Raw genomic sequence first — 18,550 nt, forward strand, 5'->3', positions numbered from 1 at the left:
AACTTTCAGGGATCTATGCACATGGACTCCAAGATCACTGGCTTCCTGTTATTCTTTCCAAAGTGAATCACCTCACATTTAGCTGCATTGAACTCCATTTGCCACCTCTCAGCCCAATTCTGCTAATCCATCCACCTATGCCTGCACCTAAGTAATTTTAAAAATGACAAACCGCAGTAGTCCCAAAACATATCCTTGTGGCACACCACTAGTAACCGGACTCCAGGCTGAATATTTTCCATAAACCACCACTCGCTGCCTTCTTTCAGAATGCCAGTTTCTAATCCAAACTGCTAAATCACCCTCAATCCCATGCCTCTGCATTTTCTCCAACATCCTACCATGTGGAACCTTTATGGAGGTCCATGTACACCATGTCAACTGCCCTATCCTCATCTACATGCTTGGTCACCTTCTCAAAAAACTCAATAAGGTTTGTGAGCCACCATCTGCCCTTGATGAAACCATGTTGACTATCTGAAATCAAATTGTTGCTTGCTAGATGATTATAAATCCGATCTCTAATATTCCTTTCCAAAAGCTTTCCTTCAACAGAAGTAAGGCTCACTGGTCTATAATTACCTGGGTCATCTCTGCTGCCCTTCTTGAACAAGGGCACAACATTTGCAATCCTCCACTCTGGTACTAAGCCTGTAGACAATAACAACTCAAATATCAAAGCCAAAGGCTCTGCTATCTCCTCCCTCGCTTCCCAGAGAAACCTCGGATAAATCCCATTGGGCTCAGGGCACTTGTCTACTTTCACTCCTTCTAGAATTGATAACACCTGTGTGCAACTAACCTCGATCCTTTCGAGTCTAATATCTCGTACCTCATTCTTCTCCTCTACAATATTCTCCTTTTCCTGAGTGAAGACCGATGAGAGATATTCATTAACACCTCTCCAATCTCCACAGGGCCCACATTCAACTTCCCACTTCTGTCTTTGATTAGCCCTATTCCTACCCTAATCATCCTTTTATTCCTCACATACCTATAGAAAGCTTTAGGGTTCTCCTTTATTCTATTTGTTAAAGACTGCTCATGTCCTCTCTTTGCTCTTAACTCTCTCTTTAAATCCTTCCTAGCTAATCTGTGACTCTCCATCGCCTTATCTGAACCATCTTGCCTCATCAACACATAAGCCTCCTTCTTCTTTGTAACAAGAGATGCAATTTCTGTTGTAAACCACGGTCCCCTTACCTTATGACTTCCTCCCTGCCTGACAGGGACATACCTATCAAGGACACACTATATCTGTTCCTTAAACCAGCTCCACATTTCAATTGTTCCCATTCCCTGCATTTTGCTACCCTATTCTATACATCCTAAGTCTTGCCTAATTGCATTATAATTGCCCTTGCCCATCGATAACTCTTGACCTGCGGCATGTTCCTATCCCTTTACATCGCTAAATGAAACCTAACTGAATTATGGTCACTCTCTCCAAAGTGTTCACCTTCCACTAAATCAAACATCTGGCCTGGTTCATTTGCCAAGCACCAGATCCAGAGTGACCTCCCCTCTTGTCGGTCTTCGACATACTGTGTCAGAAAGCCCTCCTGCGCACACTGGACAAAAACTGATCCATACGACGTACTAGAGTGAAAGCATTTCCAGTCAATGTTGGGGAAGTTAAAGTCCCCCATAATGACCACCCTGTTCCTTTCACTCCTACCCAGAATAATTTTGCTAATCCCCTCTTCCACCTCCCTGGAACTCTGCGGAGGCCTATAAAAAAAACTCCAAGCAGTGTGACCTCTCCTCTCCTGTTTCTGACCTCTCCTCTCCTGTTTCTAACCTCAGCCCACATTACCTGAGTAGATGAGTCCTCATCAAAAGTTCTGTCAGCCACCGTTATACTATCCTTGACTAACAAGGCCACGCCTCTCCCTCTTTTACCGCCTTGGCTGTTCTTAATGAAAGATCAAAACCCTGGAACCTGCAACATCCATTCCTCACCCTGCTCTCTCCATGTCTCCGAAATGGCCACAACATCCAAGTCCCAGGTACCTAGCCGTGCTGCAAGCTCACCTACCTTATTGCGGATACTCTGGCGTTGAAGGAGACACACTTCGAATCACGTCACTGTCTGCCAGCACATTCCTGTGACCCTGAAATCCAGTCCCTGTCCTTCCTACTCTCATTCTCCTGTGCATTGCAGCTACACCCCCCGGTTCCCATCCCCCTGCTGAGCTAGTTTAAACCCACCCGAATAGCACCAGCAAATTTCCCACCCAGGATATTAGTACCCCTCTGGTTCAAGTGAAGACTGTCCTGTTTGTACAAGTCCCACCTTCCCCAGAATGAGCCCCAATTATCCAAAAACCTGAAACCCTCCCTCCTGCACCATCCTTGCAGCCACGTGTTCAGCTGATATATCTCCCTATTCCTTGCCTTGCTATCACGTGGCATGGGTAACAAACCAGAGATAACCACTCTGTTTGTTCTAGCCCTCAGCTCTCCACCCGAGCTCCCTGAAATCCTGCCTTACATCCCTATCCCTCTTTCTGTGGGAGATTAGAAATGTTGTTTTTGCAGATGGATGAGGGGGTATAGTAGGGGGAAGGGAAGCGCAATTCTTGTAGCATGTAGCATACATAAGGCTACGACTTTAATGAATATAGAGGGTCTTTTCAAGAAAATAGTTTTAAGCTAGGAAATAACTTTAAAGTGTTGTAGTTGACCACAAAAAGAAGCAGCAGGGGTATTTCACAATAAAGCTGAAGTATACTGATTCCGCAATAAAGTGATTCCGCAATTTGTAAACTGAATAAGAAAGCGAACAGGCTCTGTTTTGGCGCGCATTTCTGCTTGATTGCAGAAGCGTCCAGTACTTAGAAGACTGTAATAAATTGTTCTTGTTTCCAAGGCTTTGTCTCAGGCTGATTGATTTGTGAGTGAGTTCTGTTTCTCACAATTGGGGGCTTCGTTCCGGGATCCAGGACTCAGACCGCTCGACACTCTTGGGATGACCGGGGAGGTGCACCTCGCCGATTTCGGTGATCTCCGACGCCCTTGCTTGTCGTTCGCGGTTTGGGCGAGTACGATCCGGACTGGGAGACCCTGGAAACAAGGCGGGCAGACGCGGCGGGTTAGGTCGAGCAGCTCTTGTGTACAGGACCCGGGTAGGGAAAGGTCTTAAAGGATATATCCGGGTGACCGGGGGGCAACGGTATTTTCTGCAAGAATTGCTGCGGGACGGGGCGCACCGAAATGACCAGGTAACTCTGTGCACAGACCAAGGTCAGAAGAGAGACCTTTTATGTCTTGCCTTGGTGGTCAGGACATATAAAAGTATGGGGAATTGGTGATATATAAAATGTTAGAAACGAAAATCGCTTCTCAATAATCGCTCTAGACAAATTCAGGAAAACAAAGTTTTATTAACAAGTCAAGTCTGCAGAGTCGGGCACCCTTAAAGAAAAGGCGCGCTGAGGCTTACAAAGTCTTCATTATTTATAGGACAAGTCCCTCCTCTCCTTGGCTCCAACAAGCCATGAGGTTCACATTCTTAAAAACATCATTATTTTTATCACAAAGTCTGCAACAAAAGGCTCCAGAGTCTCCAAAGTTTGTTGTTTTTCTCACCCTGTAGTCTTATCAGTCAAAAGCTTTAATCTGAAACAGATGTCTCAAGTACTCCCATCCTGGAGTCTTATCAACCAAGGACTCATCCTTCTCTGCTGTGTGAATGGCTTCATTAATCAAGAGCCTGCTTGCTTTTACTATCGCTCACAAATTGTCAGCATTCTGCACAATTTAAACTACTCTACTTTTGAGTATATAAAATGGTTGTTAGAAAAGAAACAAAGGTTTTGTCTTTTATTATAGATCAGTCTGTGGTCCAGGCACATCTTAAAGTTTAAACCGAAATTACCTCTCACATAAAATTAAGCACATGTCAATGGAAAACAGCCAGTGTCAGAAGGGCTAGTAGTTGAAGGGCTACTGAGGATGCCTTTCATAACTAACTTATGACCAGACGTCCAGATGAATATTCAAAAGCTAGAGGAGTCGTTTCGGAAAGCTCAAAATGTCTGTGAGACACGGTGTCTGTGTGTCTGTGTGTGAGAGAGAGAAAGAGCAACTAGAAAGTTTAACCCGGTGTGATTTGGTTTGAATGCACATTTGTTTGTTGGTGATTGAATGTTTCTGCTTTGTTCCCTGGAGCTTGAGATCCGGGACTGTTTTGAATCTGATTTCTACTATGGAAATTTTAACATGATTTCTCTTAACGTTAAGGATTTTACAGATAATGAAATAAAGTGTTAACTCCTGTTCTTTTTACAGGTCATGACTGCCTTACTATCAGTTTCTAACTAATCTCTTTTATCCTTACATAAAAGTGATTTATGGAGAATAGTTGAAGTCTCAAAAAGCATATAGTTGGTCAGATTAATTGGACGAGTAAGGTATCTAGTCAGGACCCTGAAGGGGGTGTGGAAGAAGGTGACACCGGACCTCGTTAAGATTAATTAAATTAGCAACAATCGGAGGCACGGGGAGTTGGCTGGGTAACGATCGATCTGTAAATAATGTTAAAGGGGAATATATTTCACCCGACAGTCCTTTGGGGAGAATGTTGGGAAATTGGGAACACAACTCCCGATCGCGGGGAAAAGATAAGGCTACAATGGTAAACTATTGTTGTTTTGTCTGGACTAGATAAAATATTAAGGCGCCTGGTATTTTTTTGGCCCAAATATGGGTCTGATGAGGATTGGCTGTGTCAAGATCTCTCACAATTCCACCCTTTTCTTTCTTTAAGATGTGCCTGACCAAGATAAGCCCCCCCCCCCCCCCCCCCCCCCCTTCCCTCAAGGGCCCGGGAAATCCTTGGTCTTTCGCAGCAACATCACTTTAAGTTCCCGTGTCCCATGTTGTGGAACCACCACTGCCTGGAGTCGGAAAATATTTTTCTGAATTAAAAACTGAATACAGGGAGTTAGGCAGGGTAATACGAGAAGAAGAATCATGCCGCCCCCAACCACCAGCAACGCCGTGCGCCACCAGCTACCACCTAGGAGACCATCCCACCATCCGATGCCACTAAGAGGACGCCAAGATTGTACTGGCACATGGGCCAATCTCCGAATTTCATCGGAAATTTTCAAAACCGCTTTACCATTATCGTCAATTTCTAGACAGCAGTTTGTCAGGTTAAATTTCCCGCACACACACCCCTCCGAGGCCAACAGATAATCCAAGGCAAGTCGGTTTTGATATATAGCAGCCCTCATCTGATCCTGCTGCTGAGCCAACAGCTCTAGGGCCAGGGCAGTCCGGTTAGTAATGACCTCTACGACTGCTTGGAGCCTGATAATTCGATTTAACATGTAGATAGGAGTACGATATCCCCATGATCCGTCCTGTGCCCAAGTAGCCGGCCCATAGTATTCAATAATCCGGGCCGGTGGCCACTCATCCCCCCAATCACCGACTTGGATATCCCTTGGCGACCTACGCAGGGAGTCAAAGAGTTTAACTCCCAAATCATCGCCTTCCTCCCGGGGTAATAGGAAGAACGCAGGTCGTATTAGACCCAGGAAGCATACCCCAGCCCATCCCATGGGCAGTTTGGAGTATGCCTGATTACCGCATATCCAAAATAGGCCATCTGGAGCAGGCCCTCCCTGCCTCACAACGTCATCCCACAACTCCTTTACCCCAGGGACGCCCTCATAAGGACCAGGACCACTGCAATTCCAGTATTCGGATTGTTGACCCCGTGGCAGAGTCTGGACAGGATTATTCCAGCATTGATTCCCCTGACAACCACCGGTCCACACTCTTTTCATGCCATCGGAAGGGTCAGCACTGAGCTCGTAAGAGGAGGAATCAGAACGTAACCGAATGCAATTTTGATGATCTCGGTTTGCAATGTACCAAGCAATATTCTCAGGCCACCATACTCGCGTGGTTGCATCCAATATATTCTGACAGGGGCTAATCCCTACCTTCACGGTCCCCTTGCCTTCAATACAGAACTGGCCCTCAGGGCTGTTTGTCAGTCTCCACCCCTGGCTTTTTCTGTCGTTGTCACGAGTCCAAGTGGTTTGCAGCAATTCCCCTATGTCTAAGCTTTGACCAGTCCACGGCCATTGTTCCGACATATGCGGCCCCCCACAGACCCAGCAATTGCTAACATTTAAAACAGTGGCTATTCTAGAGGTGAGATCAATAAACAGGTTTTGTGTAACATCAGGGAGTTCAATCTGTCCTTCTACCTCTTCGTATACAGATGGCACTTTAGGGAGCACGACCGTTCCCTGTCGGTCTTGCTCTTTCCCCAACCCCCGATCAGGGATCTGTATCTTGGTCTCCTTGACTCTGTCAACCTGCTCCCTGAGCAACACGGAGGATAGGTCCCACCTCCCAGTTTTGCTAATACACACCCAGCGGTCATTTATAGGGCATCCATGGATTTTGCCACCGTATCCTTTATTATATACCTGATAATAGGGTCTCCCATCCTCCCAACATTCATGGCGTGCACTCACATCGTAACACCTATCGTCCACATAGGAATGGGACACAAATGATCCCGAATAGATTCGAATCCCAAGTCTTACTGTAGTTCGACATTTGTCACATCTCCCCTCACCCTCCCCCACATACAGGAGTAAACTGATCAATATCCCCACCAATACAGTCCAAGTAGAGTTCATTATTGCTGTCTTTTCAGTTTTACCGACAACGGCTTGTCCCCTTGCTCGCATGTCCAGGTGCTTTCTTCTTCAGGCGGAACGGGCCCCTCTATCCTTGATGCGTGGACCCACCCTTTTTCTTTCGTTCGAACAGCTGCCTCAGTTGTTAACAGAACCAGGAACGGTCCTTCCCACCGCGGCTGGAGCTTTTCAGCCTTCCAGGTCTTAACAAGTATCCAATCTCCGGGCTCCACCTTATGCAGGAGGAAGTCGAGCGGCGGAGTCTGAGCCAGGAGACCTTTCCTTCGGAGTTCTGCAAAAGAACGGGATAAGGCCAGTAAATAGGTTCGGATAAATACATCCCCCCCTTGTAGAGTGGGACATCCATCAACCTTACTCCAATACGGTAATCCGAAGAGCATTTCATAGGGGGAAACCCCGACATCTCGGCGAGGTGCCGTACGTATCCTCATTAGGGCAATGGGCAGGCACTTTGGCCAGGGTAACTTAGTTTCTAACATCAGCTTAGTCAATTGGGTCTTGAGCGTGCCATTCATTCTCTCAACTCGACCCGAACTCTGAGGATGCCAGGGTGTGTGGAATTTCCATTGGATACCCAGGGCATTACAGATCAAATGGTGTAGCTTAGAAATAAAATGCGTCCCGCAATCGGAGTCAATAGATTCCATTATGCCATATCTCGGGATTATGTTCTCTAACAACAGTCGGGCCACGGTTGGTGCATCATCTTTGGCAGTTGGGAAAGCCTCTACCCAGTGAGTGAAATGGTCTACTATTACTAGCAGATATTTCCATCTCTGTACTGGGGGTAATTCTGTAAAGTCGACTTGGATCCTCTGAAATGGCCTAATCGCTAGGGGCTGACCACCAGCTGGCATAGAACGCATGGCTTTCTGATTAATACGCCGGCAAGTGGGGCATCCGACTACCTCTTGTTGGGCTAATGTGTATATCCCCCTGCATACATAATCTCTCAGGATTGTGTCACACATGGCTTGCACCCCCCAGTGGGTCTGATGGTGTAATCGGTGCAGAATACCCCGGGTGATCTGTTTGTTCAGTACTTATCTCCCATCAGGAACCGTCCACTTCCCGTTAGTATCTAGCCGGGCACCCAATTGATCCATTTTATCAATCTCCCCCTGGGTGAAGACGGGTTGTTTAGCGAGGCCCTCCCTCAACGGTATTAACGTTAACAATTGGACGGATTTTTCGACCGCTGCCCGCTTGGCTTCCTCGTCTGCCAGCCGGTTTCCCACCGCTTCTGGTGTCGACCCCTTCTGGTGACCGGGTACATGGACTACTGCAAGTTCCGTAGGTAACGCCAGGGCTTCCAACGTTAGGCTGATCATTTGTTCGTGAGCTAATTCCTTTCCCCGGGAAGTTATCAATCCTCGCTCTTTCCAGATTTTCTCGAAAGTATGAACGACTCCGTATGCATACTTTGAGTCAGTATATATGGTCCCCACTTTCCCTTCCAACAGCTTCAGGGCCCTCTGGAGGGCGTACAACTCACAGGATTGGGCTGACCACTTCCCGGGCAGTCGTCCAGACTCAATCGTCCGTTTCGTTGCACCATCTATAACAGCATAGCCACTGTATCGTACTCCACTGATGCACCGGGAGGACCCGTCGATATACAGTTCCTGTCCCTCACCCAGCGGGGCTTCTTGCAGGTCCTCTCGGCTTTTGGTCTGCAAGTCCACAAATTCCACACAATCATGCTCCTGTTCCCCGTCTGCAGGACGTCCGTACAGAAACTGGGCTGGGTTGCAACTGAGATCTTTTGCAAAATTGAGATCGTTCCCGGTCATCAAAATCGTCTCATACTTTAGGATGCGAGAGTCTGTTAACCAGCGGTGAGCCTTCTGAGCCAGTATGGCACTAACCGAATGTGGGAAGTATACTGTGATCCTTCCTCCAAAGGTAAGTTTTCGGGCCTCTTCTACTAACATTGCCGTAGCTGCCACTGCCTGTATACAGGTCGGCCATCCACATGACACAGGGTCTAACATTTTTGACAAAAATGCAACCGGCTGACGTTTCCCTGCCCGCAGCTGAGTGAGCACACCCTGGGCAATTCCGCCGGCGCTATTAACATATAACTGGAACGGTTCCTTCAGGGTGGGTAAAGCCAATACCGGAGCTCGAATCAGTTTATTTTTAATAATATTAAATCGCTGCTCCTCCTCATCTGACCAGTCCACCTTTTGTCCTTCTTGTCCCAGTTTGTCGTACAAAAATTTTACTAAAGTGGTGTAACTTTCAATCCATATCCGGCAATACCCTACTAGTCCCAGGAATTGTCTGACTTCCTTCTTCGTCCTGGGTATTGGCATACCCGGAATTCCTGATATTCATTCTGGCGTGATACGGTGGTGCCCCTTACTGACTTGATGGCCCAGATATCTTACTTCTCGCTCCACAAACTGGAGTTTTGTCCTGGAGACGCGTAGACCCTGTTTCCCCAGGAAGTTCAACAGGGCAACGGTGTCTGCTCGTACCTCCTCTTCTCTTGGTCCTGAGAGTAAGAGATCATCGACATATTGGAGCAATTGATTCTCCGCGTTACACTGAAATCCTTCTAAGATCTGCTCCAGTATTTGTCCAAACAAATTGGGTGACTCCGTGAATCCCTGCGGCAAGACCGTCCATCTTAACTGTCGCTTTCGTCCTGTGAAGGGATTCTCCCATTCAAAGGCAAAAAGGTTCCGACTTTCTTCGTCAAGGGGGCAACTCCAAAAAGCATCCTTCAGATCTATTACGCTGAACCATTCATGTTCGGGGGGAATTTTACTCATTAACGTGTAGGGATTAGGTACCACCGGGTATCTAGCCTGGACTACTTCATTCAACCCCCGCAGGTCTTGCACCAGCCTATATGTCCCGTCCGGCTTCCTCACAGGGAGTATTGGAGTATTGAAAGGGGACATGCATTCCTCCAGTAGTCCATCTGTGATTAATCTTTCTATCACAGGTTGTAACCCCTCCCGTCCTTCCATAGCAATCGGGTATTGTTTCCTTCTTACCGGGCCTCTTCCTGGTAACATGGTGATTTGGAGAGGTTTGATGTTTAGACCCCCTCTGTTCCCCTCTCGGTACCAAACTTCCGGGTCTATTTGTTGATCATCTTCTTCGGTGAGGGCGAACAACCTTACCACCATTTCCCCGTTACTTGGTACCGTTCCGATCCCTAGTTTGACCTGCAAGTCTCTTCCTAACAAATTAAATCCCGCCGATGGCAGTAGAAGGAGGTCTCGTTTAGTAGTTCTGTTTTCATATCCAATTTCCACGTCCTCTACCACTGGGACTTGTAATTTCTGTCCTCCAATTCCAGATACCCCCATAACTTTTCCTCCTGCTCGGGTGCCGGGGGGTATTTGGATTATACTTGATCTTTCGGCTCCCGAGTCCACCATAAATGTGATCTCCGATCCTTGGGGCCCTACTTTCAAGTTTACCAGGGGTTCCTGTCGATAGTCCTTTTGCCCCAAGGGTAGGAACCCCCGACCTCCCTCATCTTCCTCCATCAGGGCGTACGACCTCACCTCCTGTTCTTATCCCACTCGGGGTCGGTGAGGGGCAACTTCTGCTCCCCTCCTTCTCCCCCCTCTCTCTCCCAGACCAAGAGCGCAGCTTGTCGTATCATCTGACGCTCCTGGCTAGAGAACAATGTTTTCATGATGGAACACATCTCTTCCCACGTGTAAGTATTCGGACCCAGGAACTGATCCAATTGTTCAGCAAGTCCCATGGGGTCCTCTAGTAGACCCTTCATCTCCCTCCTGAAATTCCGTACTTCAGTACTCGTCAAGGGAACGTTCACATATCCCGTCCTTCCTTCCTCGCCCCCCATGGGCACTTCCCGGAGTGGATTCATTCTTGCAATCGAGACAGGGTCTTGTCTGTGACCCTTTCCAGCTTGAGATCTGGTCTGTACCCCTGAGGTAGTTTGTGATTCCTCCCCATCTTCTTCCCCTTCCCCTGAATCGTCGTCACCCGAAGGAACATTCTGTGGGCAGACGGGGTCACGTAGGGCGGCGGTAAGTGATCTAAAGGGTCCCATTCTTTCTGCCCTTTCGAGTCTTTATTAGTTACCTGCATTTGACAAGATATCGTAACCGGCAGCCAACAAAGGGCATAATCACTTTCTTCCAGATTAACATCAGGTTTTGAATTGACATATAAAATGAGGGCTTGCCGGACCCAGTCTTCGTCAGTACCGAATCTAGGCCACCACACTGAGTCGCCCTGAATAGGTTTCTGGGACCACTTTTGACAGTATTTTACCATCTTCCTTTTAGACTTTCCCTTTCTTCCAGCCTGAACCCAATTATTTAGCATTCTCCCTAACGGACTATCGTCAGGTACCCCGGGGTATGTGTCATTGTCCCTGTTTAAGCCTACCTTTCCCTTAATCACCTTAGATCCCTTATTTCCCATTTCCGAGGACTTCGTATTTTTCCCGTGATAATCTATCACAATGTAGCCAATTCCCGGACCTTCAGTCCCGTGATCGCCCAGGTTCCTTTGCAGGCACCCCCGGTCTTTGGATTCCTGTGTCCTACGTCTCTGTGACACAAATCACAGGCACCCCGTAGGTACACGTTCCTCCTCAAACACGGTCTCTGCAAAATCCCTCACAGGCGAGCCCCGGTCTCCAGATTCCTGAGTCCCACGTCTCTGTAGAAAAAAAAATCCACAGGCACCCCGTAGGTACCCAGTCCTCCGGAAACACGGTCCCCGCAAGTTTTGTCTTACCTGGGTTCGGTGCACCGAAATTACTCGATCGTTAACCGTCCCCACTGCCTCGGGTACACCCCTCCTTTGTTTTCCTGAGCCTCCCGGATATCACTCGCTCAAGCCGCGCGGGGCGACAAGCAAGGAATCAGGGACTGCTGAACTCAGCAGGGTGCACCTTCTCCGATATCCTTCCTCAACTCCCCTTGCGGCCGGAGTGTTGATCCCGGATGACGAGCCCCCAAGTTGTTAGAAACGAAAATCGCTTCTCAATAATCGCTCTAGACAAATTCAGGAAAACAAAGTTTTATTAACAAGTCAAGTCTGCAGAGTCGGGCACCCTTAAAGAAAAGGTGCGCTGAGGCTTACAAAGTCTCCATTATTTATAGGACAAGTCCCTCCTCTCCTTGGCTCCAACAAGCCATGAGGTTCACATTCTTACAAACATCATTATTTTTATCACAAAGTCTGCAACAAAAGGCTCCAGAGTCTCCAAAGTTTGTTGTTTTTCTCACCCTGTAGTCTTATCAGTCAAAAGCTTTAATCTGAAACAGATGTCTCAAGTACTCCCATCCTGGAGTCTTATCAACCAAGGACTCATTCTTCTCTGCTGTGTGAATGGCTTCATTAATCAAGAGCCTGCTTGCTTTTACTATCGCTCACAAATTGTCAGCATTCTGCACAATTTAAACTACTCTACTTTTGAGTATATAAAATGGTTGTTAGAAAAGAAACAAAGGTTTTGTCTTTTATTATAGATCAGTCTGTGGTCCAGGCACATCTTAAAGTTTAAACCGAAATTACCTCTCACATAAAATTAAGCATATGTCAATGGAAAACAGCCAGTGTCAGAAGGGCTAGTAGTTGAAGGGCTACTGAGGATGCCTTTCATAACTAGACGTCCAGATGAATATTCAAAAGCTAGAGGAGTCGTTTCGGAAAGCTCAAAATGTCTGTGAGACACGGTGTCTGTGTGTCTGTGTGTGAGAGAGAGAAAGAGCAACTAGAAAGTTTAACCCGGTGTGATTTGGTTTGAATGCACATTTGTTTGTTGGTGATTGAATGTTTCTGCTTTGTTCCCTGGAGCTTGAGATCCGGGACTGTTTTGAATCTGATTTCTACTGTGGAAATTTTAACATAATTTCTCTTAACGTTAAGGATTTTACAGATAATGAAATAAAGTGTTAACTCCTGTTCTTTTTACAGGTCATGACTGCCTTACTATCAGTTTCTAACTAATCTCTTTTATCCTTACATAAAAGTGATTTATGGAGAATAGTTGAAGTCTCAAAAAGCATATAGTTGGTCAGATTAATTGGACGAGTAAGGTGTCTAGTCAGGACCCTGAAGGGGGTGTGGAAGAAGGTGACACCGGACCTCGTTAAGATTAATTAAATTAGCAACAATGGGAGGCACGGGGAGTTGGCTGGGTAACGATCGATCTGTAAATAATGTTAAAGGGGAATATATTTCACCCGACAGTCCTTTGGGGAGAATGTTGGGAAATTGGGAACACAACTCCCGGACGCGGGGAAAAGATAAGGCTACAATGGTAAACTATTGTTGTTTTGTCTGGACTAGATAAAATATTAAGGCGCCTGGTATTTTTTTGGCCCAAATATGGGTCTGATGAGGATTGGCTGTGTCAAGATCTTAATATATATGTCAATCAGAAAGAAGCGTACAGTCAAAAAGAGTCCGATTATGCGGTTTGTTGGATAGGGAGCGCGGGAGTAAAATTATGTCCCATGAATAGGGAGGAATCAGGGAAAGAACAGAAAAAGAATGAACAAGGGAAGCCACAATGGGATCCCTTAACGTGTTTGCCACCCCCATATACTACTCCCCGGAACGAGCCTACAGCTCCCGAAGTAGAACCGTGTCCAGACACAGAAATGGGAACGGACTCTGAACTAAAAGATGCAGAACCCGGGGGGGGGGGGGGGGGGGGGGCAAGAGTCACTCGAGCCACCACATGTAAAGGAGGAGCAGAGATATTGGAAAATGTAAAATTATGTCCCTTACGAGAGGTTCCGATTGGGGAAGGTACAATCAGATATGTAAACGCTCCCTTAACTAGCAGTGAAGTTAGGGTCTTTACAAAGGAAATGAAAAGTTTAATAGAGGATCCGGTTGGACGAGCCGAACAATTAGAGCAATTCCTAGGGCCTAATTTATATACCTCGGGAGAACTGATGGCAATTTTAGGAACCTTATTTTCAGGGGAAGAACGAGGTATTATTAGGAGAGCAGCTTTATAGGAATGGGAAAAGAGGCACGCAGTTGGGGAAGAAGGGGTCCCAGCAGAACAGAAATTCCCAAATGTTGACCCTCATTTGGAAAATAATGACAGAGAAGATAGGGAGTCAATGCGGGATCTATGAGAAATGGGAATATTAGGAATTAAAGAGGTGGCACCAAGATTTATAAAACTTTGTTAAGGCCTTTGAAGTACGACAAGAGAAGGATGGAACCACTTCTGCATTTCTTAAAAGGCTCAAGGAGGCCACAAGGAAGTGTTTGGGAATGGATCCCGATAATCAGATAGCACAGGGACTCTTAAAGGTCCAGTTTGTAACTAAATCATGGCCGGACATACAAAAGAAATTACAGAAATTAGATGGATGGAGTGAAAGACAGATGGAAGAGCTGTTACGTGAGGCACAGAAAGTGTATGTGAAAAGGGAAGACGAGAAGCAGAAACAGAAAGCCAAAATGATGGTGGAGGCAGTAGAAGAAATAACAAAAAGGAGACTGGGGTCAAGGGCTAACAGGAAGGGTACGGGAGGACACGAAAGACAAGGGTCAGATACCTGGGAAAGGAGGCAACAAACCAGAGATAACCACTCTGTTTGTTCTAGCCCTCAGCTTCCACCCTAGCTCCCTGAAATCCTGCCTTGCATCCCTATTCCTCATTTTTTTGTGGTTAGCACTGCTGCCTCACAGCACCAGAGCCCCCGGTTCAATTCCCTTCCACCCCCCCCCCCCTCGTGCTGCGTCTGCGTGGGGTTTCCTCCCACAGTCCAAAGACGTGCGGGTTAGGGTGAATTGGCCAAGCTAAATTGCTCCGTAGTGTTAGGTGACGGGGAATGGGGCTGGGTGTTTTGCTCTTCGGCGGGTCGGTGTGGACTTGTTGGCCCGAAGGGCCTGTTTCCACACTGGAGGGAATCTGATCTAAAGTTCTGGAATTTATATATTGAGGAACTGAAACCTGCAACCCATTCTAAAAGCAAAGCAGCGGTCCAGGTTTGTTCCAAATATTGCATCGGTTGCATGACACTGTGATGTTTTGGTATTAATTCTGTGTCTTATGATCCTGCAGCACAGCTACCCGCAGAAGAAGCAGCGCTACAGAAGCCAGTGCTTCCAAATACACCTGGGTGGGCGGGGTTTACCCTGGGGACGGGGTTTACGGCTGCGTTCTGAAGGGGCGGAGGAGGGGGCGGGACCAGGGCCAGGGGGTGTGGCCACCCTGAAGCCGGAAGTGTGCCCGCGGCCTGTTTCCTCCGCTGGAGCTTCGGCTGCAGCAAGTAAGGTAAAGCTTTATCAATATTTCCTTTTACAGAGTTTGTATTTAATAACCAGTAATGGCTACTCAATATCATCATTAAGTCGCAAAATGCAATTCATTTCAATCCATAGCAGATCAGCACTAAGAGTTAATTTTCTACGGGATTCAACAGCCTCAGCACTAAAATGGTCTCACAAGGGAACGGCTGTGAATGTTATCACTTGGTGTCCTGTTCACACAGATTCACCGATGCTGAGGCAAACGTTCTTAATTGCCTCACAGCATCCTGTTATCACTTGGTGAGCCCAGGTGTCCCTATCTTTAAGTTCTCTCCTCTTTCTGAGCCTTCCTGCCGGTTTATTTTCTAGTGCAGTAAATGTATTCAACAATTCAGCATTACATTTTAGTCTGAATGTTTAAAGGCAAATTTGAAGACTATATACTTTCTCACGCAGATGCCCACACCCTCATTCCTCCCTTTGATTGCACTGCGATCACTGAAAGAGAAGGCTAATCCAAACGAATGCCCTTCAAGGTGGTCCAGCCATCAACATCCTGTAGAGCAACACCACCATCCTCGCAGCTCATCTGGTCATATTTATCATCGTCATCGACACGTGTGGGTGAGCCATCAGATCGCAAAAGGAGCATCTTCTGGGGCAAATCTATATCACTAAGGGATCTCATAAGCCTAGCAATTAAATACCCAACAATACCAATACCGACAAACAAACATAGCTAAATTGATAAGCCAATTGTACCATGAGCCCAATCTGCAGTTTCCCCAACTGGTCCCTTCAGTCATTCTGTCAAGGAATGCCTGGATCTCTTCTTGTATCTGAGGAATATTGCCAGTGAGATCGGGAATGCCCATAGTGCATTTATCTTGGACAATGGTGCAGACCTCACCCTCCCGGGCGAGTATATAGTCTAAGGCATACCGATTCTGCACAGAGTAAAGACACAGGTCTGATAATCCCAGTTTACTCTGTTCCAGAGCCTCTTTAGTCTTATTTCCGCGAATGGTCAGGCCGCAAAAGAGGGAATTGCGGTTCTTTTAACTTGTCACTACTGCCGATCCTTCCAACCTCAGGGTACTCTGGATTTCCCAGCCTATCGGGTGTCCTGTATTGTCACCCAGTCCCTTGGGATCCTTCCAGTTGGAGCAAGGTTGGCTGACACCAACCGCTGCATCCTCCTCAGATGGAGGTTCCATCGACTTGTCCACCGGCCAGGACAAGGTACTGTTGTGGGAACAAGGGCTCCGATAGTGACCTTATGAGGGACATCTTTGCCATCCAGGACAAGGAAATTGGTAGCTTTACCTTTACCTTAAGAAATAATAGTCTGGTTTGGTGTATATTAGGGAGAGTTTGTCAAAGTAGGTTACTGAAATGTTTCAGCAGGGGGTCTGGTCAGATCAACAGGAGTAAAGGGTCGACGTTTTAGATTAGATTACTTACAGTGTGGAAACAGTGATGAACAGATTGGAATTGGAGACTGGGGACAGGCAAGTAAGTCATCTCCCGATAGAGAGGAGTAACATACTACTGCCTCTGGGGTGAATAGCGTTCTGTGGGCCTGTATAAATACGTAGTTTGTGGATTGAGGAGTTTCCCCTGTCAGTCCACACCGCCCTGCCGAAGCACAACCCACCCATACCCCTACACATCTACCCCTTACCGAACACTACGGGCAATTTACCATGGCCAATTCACCTGACCTGCACTTCTTTGGACCGTGGGAGGAAACCGGAGCACCCGGAGGAAACCCACGCAGACACGGGGAAAATGTGCAAACTCCACACAGTCAGTTGCCTGAGGCGGGAATTGAACCCGGGTCTCTGGCACTGTGAGGCAGCAGTGCTAACCACTGTGCCACCGTGCCGCTCACGGTGGCACAGAGGAGTCGCTTGAGCGCTGTAAAAATGGGCCAAGGGATTCGAGCACTCGCACTGTATGGGAGACAATGGTCTTCAGAATGCTGTTCACATTGGGCTCTCCCTTAGCTCTATTGTACATGGTCTTGGTGACAGTATCAGATTCTGAAAAGAGAAAAGGGCTATAAATGCACAAGGGAAGGGTTCCGTTCCAGGTCCATGTGCCGCATAAGGCCTGCTGTACCCCAGCCAGTGTTACACCAGCTGTTTGTATACACAGACCCGAGATATTGGAAAGTGATATTTCTCTTCACGGGGTCGACAGTAGGAAGTCTGATGAATAGATTGGAATCGGGGACTGGGGACGGGGCAAGTAAGTCATCTCCCGATAGAGAGAAGTAACATACTACTGCCTCTGGGGTGAAGAGCGTTCTGTGGGCCTGTATAAATAAGTTGTTTGTGGATTGAGGAGTTTCCCCTATCAGGCTTCCCTTTTCTCGAGTTGGCCCGTCCTACAAAAAGGGATAATGTTCCTGGGCATATTTACCATAATAACGGGGTTGATCATTTTTATTTTCATGAGGCTTGCGTCTGCAGGTAAAATCAAAAAAACATGGTAACAACATGATAACTCTCACTGATTTCTACTGTCCAGATGGACCATCTGGTCTTTCTGATGTAAGAGTCCATTGCAATATTCAATCTTCATCACGTTCCACACGTCAAAGGCGTCTGGTCCGTTGCACTGGACGACATCTCCTCAGCATGGGTGGTGGATAATCTCTGATCATTCCTGGTCGCATCCATACTTAGTGGCTTTCCCCATCAGGATGTTGTACGTGATCAGAAAGGTGAGGATATAAGCGATCCCCCACATGTCCCTCCTCTTAGTTCAAGTATCTGTAATAAGATTAACATGAGAACAACAGCAAGATTCAAAAACCCAACTGGACAGGGTGCACTCCTTTTGTTAAGATCCAGGATTCTCTCCTCCTCTTCCCCCCTTTTGATTGGTGCGGTCAATCAATTTACAACGGTGCAGTTGGACCCAAGCTGAGCGCCCAGCGACTGGGACCGCCGTAGGGGTGGGAAGTAAAACATGGAAGGGGCCATCAACGAGGTTGGAGACCTTTGCCAGTCCAGTTCTTGACGAGCACCAACGAACCAGGCTCTACCCGTGACGAGGCTGACAGGGAGGGAACATCGCTGTAGGCCACACGCTCCTGGGAGTGAAAGGCACGCATAACATTAGTTAGAGCAAGAGCATAACCAATCATTGCTTCGGTCATGTGGTGGACGTGGACTGAGACGGGTGCCAAATCGTTCCAAGGGTACGGAGGCGGTGACCAGAGAGACTGTCAGCTGAAGACAGTCATGTCTTGCTCGCAGATATGGATCGCATCTGGAATAAGGCCACAGGGATTAGCATAACCAGGAGAGGCCAGACTCGGCCATTAATTTGGCAAGTTTAGTCTTGAGTCTGGTTAAAATATTCAACAAGGCCGGCCGCCTGAGGATAAGCTCCATGCAGTTGCTGACAAATACAAAGCTGGGAACAGAGTTCTCCGTTAATATTACCTACAAAGTTGGTCCATTGACCGAGCTAATGCACGCAGGTATACTGCAGCAGGGAATTATTTCCTTAAACAAAATCTTCACCATAGTCTCAGCAGTAGCATGAAGAGGAGGGAAGGCTTCAATCCACTTACAAAAGACATCAACAATAAGCAAAACACATTTATAGCAACT

General features: G+C 47.2%; 3 protein-coding genes across 3 annotated transcripts in view; 1 reads left to right on the forward strand and 2 right to left on the reverse strand.

The window, feature by feature from the left end:
* Positions 1 to 18,550, reverse strand: part of LOC148144635 (uncharacterized) — a 333,213-nt gene that overhangs the window by 301,361 nt on the left and 13,302 nt on the right. The window lies entirely within an intron of this gene.
* Positions 1 to 18,550, forward strand: part of LOC148144639 (uncharacterized) — a 408,822-nt gene that overhangs the window by 111,073 nt on the left and 279,199 nt on the right. The gene's annotated exons all lie outside the window — the stretch shown is intronic.
* Positions 4,821 to 12,495, reverse strand: LOC148144642 (endogenous retrovirus group 3 member 1 Env polyprotein-like). Its single transcript, XM_087975428.1, has 2 exons — positions 11,433 to 12,495; positions 4,821 to 6,963 (listed from the first exon to the last, which is right to left on the reverse strand). The coding sequence occupies exon 2, from the start codon at positions 6,720 to 6,722 to the stop codon at positions 4,821 to 4,823; it is 1,902 nt and encodes a 633-aa protein (XP_087831554.1). The 5' UTR covers positions 6,723 to 6,963; positions 11,433 to 12,495.

This window comes from Chiloscyllium plagiosum, unplaced genomic scaffold (genome assembly GCF_037043375.1).
Source record: "Chiloscyllium plagiosum isolate Xiang-an unplaced genomic scaffold, Cpla_swu_hap1 HiC_scaffold_27, whole genome shotgun sequence".
Classification (NCBI taxonomy): Eukaryota; Metazoa; Chordata; class Chondrichthyes; order Orectolobiformes; family Hemiscylliidae; genus Chiloscyllium; species Chiloscyllium plagiosum.